At 57.1% G+C, this 11449-nt stretch overlaps 1 protein-coding gene across 1 annotated transcript; it reads right to left on the bottom strand.

The window, feature by feature from the left end:
* Positions 1-564: 564 nt before the first annotated feature.
* Positions 565-6575, bottom strand: LHX3 (LIM homeobox 3). The gene is made up of 6 exons (XM_088525470.1): positions 6506-6575; positions 3686-3857; positions 3144-3346; positions 2783-2934; positions 2485-2656; positions 565-983 (listed from the first exon to the last, which is right to left on the bottom strand). Exons 1-6 carry the CDS (start codon positions 6573-6575, stop codon positions 565-567), a joined length of 1188 nt encoding a protein of 395 aa, XP_088381596.1.
* Between the last annotated feature and the right edge of the window lie 4874 nt (positions 6576-11449).

Genomic DNA, 11449 nt, shown 5'->3' with positions numbered 1-11449 from the left:
AGGATAAAACTAGCCGCCTACAAATTAAAAGGTGAAAAGCAGAATTAACATGTCATCTCCACTGTACAAAGGAAAAGGGTTGTTGATAAACGATTGGCATATTAAAGAGATTCCACTTTAGAAAAGTTAATGTAAATTCAAAATTAAACAAAACATACCGCGTCGGTGCGCTTTTAAAAAATCTGCTGGAAGAACAGAGAAGTTTTCTACCATGGATTTCTGAAGTGATTCACTATTAACATTTCTCCGCTAGAAATATAGACATCGCCACACCTTTTACCGTGGATGAGGGCTTTATTTTTCTCTTAAAAAGGTTTCGGTGTGGATACGTGATGAAGCAAGTCCTGGCTTTGAAGAATGCACTGACACCAGAAAGCAAAACACCTTATATCGAATCGGTAAAGCGCGAGTCTCGGTGTTGAGCCGCAGCTGCGCTGGGATGCTCCTTCGGCCGGCGGCTGCTCCGCGGTCCCTCCGTGCCCGCAGCCCGGCCGTCGTCCCTTCCCAAAGCAGACGACGCTCAACGGCACCGAGTCCTCTCCCTTCGCCGTGCCGGAGCCTCTATCAAAACTGAGCGTGGTCGACTTCATCTAGCCACGAGGCCGGGCTGGCGGGGAAATCCGGGTAGCCGCCGCTGCTGCCGGTGGAGAGGTCGGAGCTGGGTCCGTTCCCGGGCAGCACGCGCATGCCCGGGGGCACCCCCTGTCCGCCCTGGCCCATGAGGCCCAGGCCGCCGTCTGGGTAAACGAGGCTGGAGATGAGGGGCTGGTGGCCGGGCAGAGCCTGCAAGGAGGCCGGCGACGGCGGGATCCCGAAGGGGCTGCTGGAGCGCAGGTCGTGGTACTGCTCCGGAGGCGCGAGGCCGCCGGCATCCAGCGCGAAGCTGCCGTTGCTCCCGGCCGCCCTCCCCAGCGCCGGCGAGGCCTCGCTCAGGTTGCTGTAAATCCCGTTGGAATGGCTCATGTCCGACATGGACGGCTCGTCTGCAAGGGAATGCGAGCGGGGTGAGCGGGAGGGCAAAGCGCCCGCCGCGCCGGAGGTCCCACGTGCTCCCAGCCTGGATCCGTTGGACAGATGGGAGCTGAACGGCCACTCGTCACCTGCAATTCCTGCTCTTATCATCCCTGTTTTGTTAAGAAATCTTCACAGAAAGTCAGGGGATTCATTTTTTTTTATGACTGGTAATGCCTAATTCATTTGAAATTTTTAAAAATATGTGTGAAAAGTAGGTATTAAAATATAAGACTGTGATTTAAAATTCATCTTTTAAAGGGCATGGAGTTTAAATTCTTTCCACCTTTTCTCTGCATTTCTGTTTGGCCCTGTATTTCTGTTTTTGCCATCAGTTTTAGGAGCTACCTGAGTGCCCACCGATTCAAAAAAAACTCCCTCATCGCTCAGAAAAACCTATTAAATTTCAGCATATTTGGCTGCTCAGGGACAGGCAAGTGAAAGATGTCCAAACAATTTAAAAATATTAAAAAAAATAGTTCTCAGCAAGCAATTGTTTGCATTATTGCAGGCTTTGCAGCTGCTGAGCGTGGTTTTGTTGCCAAGGACACAAATCTGTTTGGGGGAGCAAGCTATCAATAATTGTTTAATATTTTTCGTTATTATTTATGGTATATTCATATTTAATGATGCTCATGCACAGAGTGTATAAACAGACTTGGAAATCAAATTGTTTTTAAGAATACAGGAGAGAAGCTGGACTGCAAAGCTGTGGGTGTGTATACATACATGCGCTCTGGACACATAACTGTGTAAATATGTACACACTGCTTTGCATTTCTGGTTTTCGCTTGTGTACCTAAAAATGATGGAAACCCTGACACACGCACGGAGCTGGAGGCTGCAGGGACACGGGCAGGAGGCGCCTGTCCCCAGGGAGCAGCTCCGATGAGCGGTGAGCACCGATGTCCCCGCGCGGAGCCGCATCTCGTGCCCGCAGCAAGGACAGAGAGGAGAGGCTGAGGCTGCCGGGGCTGAGAGCCGCCACAGGGGCTTCCCTGTGCTGATCCGCAGGCATCTCTGCTCCAAAAAACAGGAGCTCTCGTTACAGAAACCTCCTAGCTTAAACCAATGTATTTTGCAGAGAGAGAAGACTTTCCCACTGCACTGGGCAGGGCACCCTAACTCATAGCTGTGCAAATAAAATCATCCTTAAATAGGGTGAAAAAAATCTGTATGTACTTCTTGCCATAGAAACATTCAGTTCTGTGGTTCTGGACTCTCTGGATTTTGGATTTCTGAGTTCCTTGAGAAGACTGTATGTGAGGCACTCGCAGCGCGTGCCCAGGTGATTCTTATGGTACTCCCTCCCTCCTTCCTTTTGGGCTCTTATTTTTCACTCTTTATGATACTTTTGGAAATTATTACAGTAGCACTAAAGGGTTGAAATGACCCTAGGCAGAGAGCCGGGTGTTTGCATGGCAGGCGGATGCACAGCTCACCCGCAGCGATGCCCCACCTGGGTGCACTGACCTGTGAAGGAGACCTCAGCGTCACTGTCAGGCCCTTCCTCCTGGATACTGTCCTTGTCCGACTTGGAGGTCCCCCGGGACCGCTTCATGTTCCTGAAGTACTGGCCCCACCGCTGCCTCCCGGCATCTTTCTTCAGCCTCTTCTCCTTGGCCCTCCGGTTCTGGAACCAGACCTGCGGGCAGGGCACAGCGGGGAGCTGCCTCTCTGTCCCTCGGGGCTGTCACTTGTCACTGTCCCCTCCCAGACCTGCACCTCCCGCCCCAGCGCCCCGGGCTGAGCCCTTGGGGACCCCACTCACCTGCACCACCCGCATGTCCAGCCCTGTCTCCGAGGAGAGCTGCTCCCGGACGTGCCGCGCCGGCTTGGGCGAGTTGTTGTAGGCGTTTTTGAGGGTCTCCAGCTGCTTGGCGGTGATGGTGGTGCGGGGTCGCTTTGCCGTGGACTCTGCCTCTGCCAACACGGAGCGAGTTAGCAGGGCAGGAGCTGCCTGGAGCCGAGATCCTCAGGGACGGGGGAGCTCCCTCTTCCCTCGCCAAAGGTTGATGCTCCCCATATCCCTCCCTCTCCCCTGGACCAGGCTGCTGGATGAGAGGGTGTTGGGGGGGGGGGGCGCTGAGCTGTCTCTTGCCCCCCCTCAGCAGGGGACAGGGCCGGGGTACCTCTCTGCTTGGCCGTCTCGTAGTCCGCCTTGCAGACCAGCCTGCTGTCCTCCATGAGGTAGAACTCGTCGCCGGTGGCCAGCTGCCGCTTGCAGACGATGCAGGCGAAGCAGTGCAGGTGGTACACGAAGTCCTGGGCGCGCCGCACCACCTGGGTCGGGGGGATGCCCTGCTGGCAGGCGGCGCACTTGGTCCCGAAGCGCCTGGCGAGGACAAGCGGAGGCGGCTGAGCGGGCGGCAGCGGCTCCGCGCAGCGCCCCGGACTCGATCCTAATCCCGGCTCTCATCCCCGCGTCCCGGTCCCGATCCCGACCCGTGTCCCGGCTCCCGTCCCGATCCCGGCGCTCTCCGTGGTGCTGAAGCGGCCCCGGCCCCGGCGCTGTCCATGGTGCTGAAGCGGCCGCGCTCGGAGCTCTCCGTGGTGCTGAAGCGGCCCCGGCCCCGGTTCTGTCCGCGGTGCTGAGACCCCGCGGCCGTCACCGCTCCCGGCACCCCCGGCCCCGCCGCCCCGGCGCACACGGCGCTCCCGGCACCCCACGCACTTGAAGAAATCCTCCTTGCAGTAGACGCCGTCCCCGCGGCTGAAACACTTCTCGGCCAGCTGCGTCTGGCAGTCGGAGCATTTCAGGCACTTGCTGTGCCAGTGCCGGTCCAGGACCTTGAGGATGAACCTGTCCACGATGTGCTGGTTGCAGCCGGCGCACAGCGGGATCTCTGCGGGGAGGCAGTTTCGCGTCAACCCGTCGCCCCGACGGCCCCGCTCTCGGCGCCGCTGCCTCCCCGCTCCTGCCCGGCCTCCCGCCGTTGCTGCAGCCCGATGGAGGGTCGGGAGGAGCAGAGAAACGGCACGAAAAAAGATCAGATTCGTTCCAATTCGTTGCCGCCGCTGGCTGCGAGCCGCCCGTCAGCGCTGCTCCCCGCGCAGGGAGACCCGCGGCCGCGCACGCCGAGCAGAGTCGCCCAGGGACCCCGGAGAGAACGGGAAAGGACACGAGAGCAAAGAAAATAACCTCAAGGCCGAGCGCCTGCGAACTCACAACACAGTTAATCCGGGCTCGTTTTAGTTTGTTTGTTTTTCTTCCCCCACGCTTCCAAAACCCACACGCAAATAACAGCGGGGAAGAGCTGGTAGAGTGAGGGGAAAAATGCTAGAATTAATGAGAATTGTACTGAGAATAAAAATCCCGTAGGCTTGTCCCGTGGCCCTGCGGCTGCCGACAGATATAATATAGATACAGATATAAATGTAGGTATAAAAATAGACATTTAAATATTAAAAAAATACGAAAATGTAGGTATAAAAATACACAGATATAGAGACATAGATATAAAAATGACGATATATAGGAATAGATATAGATAGGAAAAGATAAAGATAAATAAATATAGATATATCCGTATAGATATATAGAAATAGATGCAGCTGTATAGATATCCGTATAGAGAGATAACTATATAAGGACACGCATAGAGATGTACAGCTGTAGACAAGGGTAGAGGTAGAGACGATATCGGTTTAGGTATAATCGTTTCCTCGACAATTAACCAGCACCAAACAGATAACGGCAGCGGCGACCTGGGCCCTGCGCCGACGCGGCTGCCCCGGGAGAGCCGGGCTGGAAGGGGCTCCCAGCTGCCACTCCAGCACCGGCGCCGGCCTCGGCACGGGAACACGGCAAAGCCCCGGGACACGGTAAAACCCCGGGACACGGCAAAGCTCTGGGATACGGAAACACGGCAAAGCCGCAGTACGCGGGAACACGGCAAAGCCCGGGGACACGGAACAGCTCGAGGACACAGCACGGCACGACCCCTGCCCGGGGCCCCCGCGGCTCTTACGCTGCATGGGTCCTCGCGGGCCGCGGCTGCGGCGCTTCAAGCGGGGCCCCGGGGCTGGCGGATCTTCCGCGGGCGCGGGCAGAGCCCCGCGCCGCCCCGCTCCCGGGGCCGCGATTGGGGTGCGAAGCCGCGCCGGGATCTCCCCCCCCACACACACACGCACCCCACCCCCAGATTCCGGCGACAACAACAACCCCCGGCGCTGCCCCCCCAGCAGAGCCGGGGATTTAATTCGCTCAAGAGGGATATTTTTAGCCGCCGGTCCTTGTTCGATGCCGGCTGGAAGAGCCGGGCAGGGCATCGCGCTGTATTTAATCCGCCCCCGCCCGGGGCCGGCGCCTGGGGTCTCGTCCCCTCCCGCCGCCCCTTGGCTACCGGCGACAGTGGAGGGCGACTTGCTCCGGGGCGCCCGGGAAACGAAAACCGGGCGGAGCAGCGGCCCGACGGGGCCGGCGGCGGGCGGAGGGGCCAGGCGGCCCCCGGGGCTGCACCGGGGGGGCTCCGGGACGGGCAGCGCGGGCCGCTCCCGGGAACTCGTTGTCCGCTGCGCCCGGAGCCTCGCTCGGCGCCGCCGGAGCCCGGGCCTCTGCGCCCCGGGACCGCGGGGCTCTTTATGAGTGCCAGGTCCCGCGGGCGAATCGCGCTTCCCCGCGACTCCCTGCGCCGCTCGCGGCTGTTCCCCTTCTCCCCGCTCCAAAACTCTCCTGATTTGCAGCATCCAACGCACAACCGGCCGCGGCTGCAACCGCCGCGCTGCGGAACGGCCCGGAGGGAGAAAACGGGCTGGAGACCCGACGGCTGCCGGGCCCCAGGGGCTCTCCGAATCCGGCCCCGGCTCCTTCGCCGGCGGCTCTCGCCGCAGACGGGGCCGCTCGGTTGGCACCGCGACCTTCCTGCTCGGCTCTTCTTTATATTGTTTTTAAACCGTGGGCAAGTGCGGAGCCGGACGGGCAGCGACGCGATGGCCCGGGCGGCTCTGCCCCGCTCCGGCACCCGGCCCGGCCCCGCACACGAACCGGCCGCCCCGGGGTGCGCAGAAGCCGCGCGGTTCCCGCCCGCCCCGGCAGCCCCGGCGCTCCCGCCGTTCGTTAAACGGGGAAGAAAATTTCGTTTCGGGAAGGAATCAACGGGCGCTTTTCCTGGGGCGGGGGATGCGCGGCCGGAGCGGGAGCGAGAGGTGCGGGACGCGGCCGCCGTCGAGGGAGAAGCGGCTGCTCGAGACGCCGCATTTCGTTCTCGCCCTCGTTGTGCGGGGAGCGACGGGTGGAGAGCCCGAGCTCAAGCCCGACGGGACGGGAGGGACCGAAACGGGTCGCTTATTTCGGGGAAGGGGCAGGATGGAGAGAGGGACGCGTGGTGAGAGCCGTCGGGCCGGAGCCCCGCACCGCGGCGTCGGGCCGCCCGCTCGCAGCCACCCCCGGGGGCGGCCCGTCCGTGTCCCGGGGAGCCCGTCGGGGCCGGGGGAGCCGCTGTCCGGCGGTGCCTCCGCGGGGTGGGGGGACGCGGTGCCTCCCGCCCCTCACCTGGGCTCCGCGGGAAGGGGCAGAGCTCGGCGGCCTTCTCGGAGCCGGCGCGGACCCGCTCCAGCAGCATCGCGGCGCCGTCCGAGGTGCGCGCCGGGCTGCGCGGAGTGGCGGAGCGGCGCGCGGGGCAGCGCAGGGCAGCGCGGCGGGGGTGGCCGCCGCCCGGGGCGGAGCGGGGCCGCGCGGGGGGGCGGAGCGGGCGGGGGGCGGCCCCGCGGCGCGTTGCACCGAGGGGTCCTCGGCAGCACAAAGACGGCGGCGGGGGCTGGGGGGGGCTGGGAGCCGCTGCTCCCCGTGGGCGCGGAACGGGGCCCCCCGCACCGGGAAGGAGCAGCCCGGTGCGGGGTGAAGGGCTCCCCTGCACGTGCGGCAGTTGGGGGGCCAGGGCTGCGTGTGTGCGTGTACACGCGTGTGTGTGTGCGCGTGTATACACGTGTGTGTGTGTGTGCGTGCACACGTGTGTCCGTGTACACATGTGTGTGTACACATGTCTGTGCGTGCACACGTGTGTGTACACGTGTGTGTGTGTGCGTGCACACGTGTGTCCGTGTGCACATGTGTGTGTACACATGTCTGTGCGTGCACACGTGTGTGTGCACGTGCATGCACACGTGTGTGTGTGCGCGCGTGCACACGTGTGTCCGTGTACACGTGTGTGCATGCACACGTGCATGTGTGCGCACTTATGTGTGTGTGCATGCACACATGTGTGTGCACGTGTGTGTGCACACGTGTGTGTGTGTATACTTGTGCGTGCATGCGCACGTGTGTGTGCATGCGCACATGTGTATGCGTGCGTGTGCACACGCACACGTGTGCATGTGTTGTGCATGCATGTGTGTGCGCACACACGTGTGTGCATGTGCTGTGCACGTGTGTGTGCATGTATATGTGTGTGCACACGTTGCGGAGACTTTGCATGCGTGGGGAGTTTGCACGCGTGGGGGGGGGTGTACGTGTGGGTGCACACACATGGGGTGTGCACGCGTTCAGGGGCCACACGTGTGCACACTTATAGCTCCATGGGGTGTGTGCGTGCGCGTGGGCGGCACGGGGACCCGTGTGCACGTGCGTGTGCAACTGTGCGCGTGCACAGGCTCCTGCGCGGCATGTGCCGCCCAGCCCCTGCCCTGGCGTGGGCGCGCGCAGGGCTGCGGGTTTCCGCGAGCTCCCACGCGCGTGTGCAGCTTCCCGGCTGCTTTGGGGCGTTCGCGGCCTCGTGTGCGCGTTTGGGGCGTGTTTGGCAGCTGTTTGCACACGCGCGCGCGCCGACGCGCGTGTCAGGGCGCGCGGCCCCGTGCGCGCTCGCGCCGCGTGGCCCCGGCAGCCGCGCCTGATAATTGTGGTTGTTACTGCGAGCCCCTTAATCCCCCGAATCCCTTTAGCTCCTGCTCGCGGGGATTACAAATTAATAAAAGCAGCTTAGGGGCGGGAGCCGCCCAACACACATATGTTCCTGGCGGGCGGCAGCGCGGGGACTTTCGCCCGCCCCCGGGGGTGGCCCAGGGTGGTGGCCGGGGACAGTGGCCACCCCGCACCCCCCCGCCCTGTCCCATCGCTGCGCATGGAGCCCCCCGTGTCCCTCCAGGCGCGTCCCCTCGCGCGGTGCCGGCGGCCTGGGGACACGGCCGAGCTGCAGGGCTGGAAAATAAGGCAGGACGGGGGGCACTGGGGCCGGCAGCAGCATCTGGGGAGCCCAGGGGAGCACCTAGAAACCCGCGGTGCTGCCGGTGTCACCTTGGTGTCCCCAAGCGCGTCCGGGCAGCGGCTGCATGGGGACACCAGGAGCATCCCCGGTGCCTGCCCCGCACGCGGTGACGGGCGCAGGGGCTCGGCTAAGCTCCCCTTTGTAAGTGGATTTTTTTGTCTGATCCTCCGAGGAAGCAGTTGGGGCAGCCCTGGGGGTCTCCCCTCTCCCAGGGAGCTGAGGCCCCGTCCCCGAGCTCCAGTATCACCAGGTCCTACATGGAATTACCTGCATGGCCTGAAAGGGAGCGGAGCACAGGCCGTCCTGCCCAGACAGTTTAGCTAAAAACATCCTGGATACCTAAAAAAAAAAAAAATCCAAATGCAGCATTTTGCCCAAATGTTTGCACTTTATTTTGAACAAGCACATTAGCTTACGGTTTAGTACAAAATGGTCACTTTTCCTTCCCGGAGAGAGGTATGAGACTGAGTAAAAACAAAACAAACCAACCAAACAAAAAGACAGGACAATGTCAAATTCTGGAATTAAAATAAATAAAACACTTAAATTACTGAACCGGTATATTCACCACTTAACACCTCAAATGCAATACAGAGATCTAGAAAATACAGTTTGAACCTTTTCTAAAATGGTTGTTCACATCCAGGTCCGAAGCAGAAGTGCAGGACGTATATACACACTGTTTGGAATTAAAAATGGCAATTCCGGAGAATAATTTCATTTGGTTTCTTTAGCACTTGTGTTTTTTCTTCCCCTGACCTAACATATGCCCTTGTACTCTTATTTTCTCTGCAGATTTAGCATTTCCTTCTTAAATAGCAAAGACGACTCCATAAATTATAAAGGGCCAGAAATCCTTCTGGAAAGTGACTCTCAGGAGTTTTTGTATGATGTCTAAGTGTTTATAAAAGCTTTTGTGATGCAATACAACACACAAATGAGAGTTTTGGGTCTGAAAAGATGGTAGTTGAGGCATTTTTATGAAGGGAATAGTTCACCTGGCACCTCAGCTACCTACGAAGCACCGCAGCAAAGCAGCATCTCCCCTTCCAGGGCGGACTCGCTGCCTCCTTACCGTCCGAATGTGCAAAAGGACAAGTCGTGGTTACACAGACACAAACTCAGAACGAATGAACCAAGATTTACGCAGCGCAGTCGAGGTCCAGGCAGGTCTCCACGTGCTCGGCCCTGCTGGCAGAGGGAGTCTCAGCGACCTTCTGCTTTCAGCATTCCCGGGAAACGAGTGGGCTGGAACCACTGGGAGCTTCGAGATCTGGTCATTTCGCCACATTTCCAACAGAGTCAAGGCAGCATCAAGTCAACAGCACGTCACAGAAAAGTAACATAACCCCAAACACATAAGCTGCTGTTTTAATGTTGAAATAATTCCTACAGACCTGCAAAACCTTTTAATGTGCAGGGGGAAACAAGCTGAACAAGGGACAGTTAAAGCTACTCGGTAAAGTTCAAAACAGCAGCAAGAATCACCTATTTCCCTATACAATGTTATTCCTGGTAGGAAATTCAGTCCTACCTAAGCTGGCTAAATTTTCTACCTTCAGTACCTATGTTGCCCTATGGACCTACTTCAGGGACACTAAACTTGGAGTTTTTGGCTCATTCTACCCAGTTAAGTCACATAAACATGGCCCAGTTTTCCAGCATAAATTTGAAATCTCTGGGCCATCCTCTTAATTAACTTACCCTGGGATCTTTCCCTGGATCCTAGTACAAAACTCAGGGCACTCAAGAGCCAGCCCAGACTCGCTATTCCTGCTGTTTCACTCTTTCTATAGCTGCTTACAAGTAGTTTTAATACGGAAGCAGATCCCACAATTACAGGGATTCTGATTTTTGACTCGAGTTTCTCAGTGAAGAAGATCTGATTATGAAGAACATCCTTGCTGAGTTTTTGTGCTGATTTGTAGCCCGTTTCTACTGCAGAGTTTCCAGCTTTTCATCTGGGGCTGATGATGGCAATAAGAGATCACACTAACCATCCAGTGAAGAATGATACCATGTAAGAATGAATTAGCCAGGGACTATTTACTCCTCCTCGCGTAACACAAGAGCTAGGGACCATTCAATTAAGAGTTACAAATGTAAAACTGAAAGGAAAAGCCTTTTTATATAACATAATTAATCTGTAGAACTCACTGCCACAAGAAAACATCGAGGCCAAAACCCATTAGGATTAACTACAGATTAGGTAATGGATAACTAGAACATGCTCAATTACAATGGATAGGATTATAAACTTCGCTAGCCAGGACGTGAATTATCCCCACAGCTCGGATCAAAAAGGACCTCCTATTCTGAAGGGGAATTTTGTAACTGGTTCCATGTTTTCTTCCCGCTGGGATCCTGGACAGACCCGTGGATATGGAAACGCCATGGCCGTGTTCCCAGTTGCTGCCACATCCCAGAATGGAGGAGCTCTTGGACTTAAACTTCCCGTTTTGACCGGATCGGTGGAGCACGGCGGGAGAAGGACAAGATAACGAGGCTGCTGTTTCTCAATGTACCTGGAGAAGTTTTGCAGCTGGCAGGTGATGCTCTCTGTGAGCTCAGGGCTGGTGATTCCAGCACAAAGTTCTTACAGTGCCTCAGAAATGGAGGAGATGGATTTACAGCGTAATGGATTTACAGTGTCACGAGAAGATGAGTGCATCCACGTCCATACGTTGGTTCTGGTGCACTGATGCCACTGTAGTCTCATTTTCCTTCATTAAAAATCATGTTTTCTTTCACAGGAGTTCATCAGAACTGGCTTCCCCCTGACTGACACAACAATAATGACCTAACGACTCTTCTCAATCATAAATTAGCTGATCAAAGTCACTTGCCTCGTGCTCCATTAACGTATCCAAAAGCGGAGCAGGAAAAACACTGGGTCCAACTCTGGTCTTGCTTAGTTCTGAACTCTGTAAAACGATGGCAGTAGCAGCAAAATCAGAATCTGGCTGCTTGTAGATACACTCAGGGCCCCAGAGCTCTCATCCTAGCAGAGGCATTCACGGGTTTGGCTGGAACATGTAAGGGAATGGAAGACTTATCTGAACACTTAATACTTTTTACTTTAAAGATGTAATGGGACTAGAGGTTTAGAATTGCTTAGTCAAAACAGAACTTGTTTCCTAAAAATCAAAGCTGTTGCTCCTCCAAAGATAAGGTATCAGTATAATTTCAGTAATCCTATGGGTAAAATCTGGATTTATATATATATTAAAAAAAAA

Source organism: Tinamus guttatus, unplaced genomic scaffold (genome assembly GCF_059628265.1).
Source record: "Tinamus guttatus ecotype Peru unplaced genomic scaffold, ASM5962826v1 Tinamus_guttatus_pri_ptg000226l, whole genome shotgun sequence".
Lineage (NCBI taxonomy): Eukaryota > Metazoa > Chordata > Aves > Tinamiformes > Tinamidae > Tinamus > Tinamus guttatus.
Note: the sequence above shows the minus strand (reverse complement) of the source record. Positions and strands in the feature narration are given on the sequence as shown.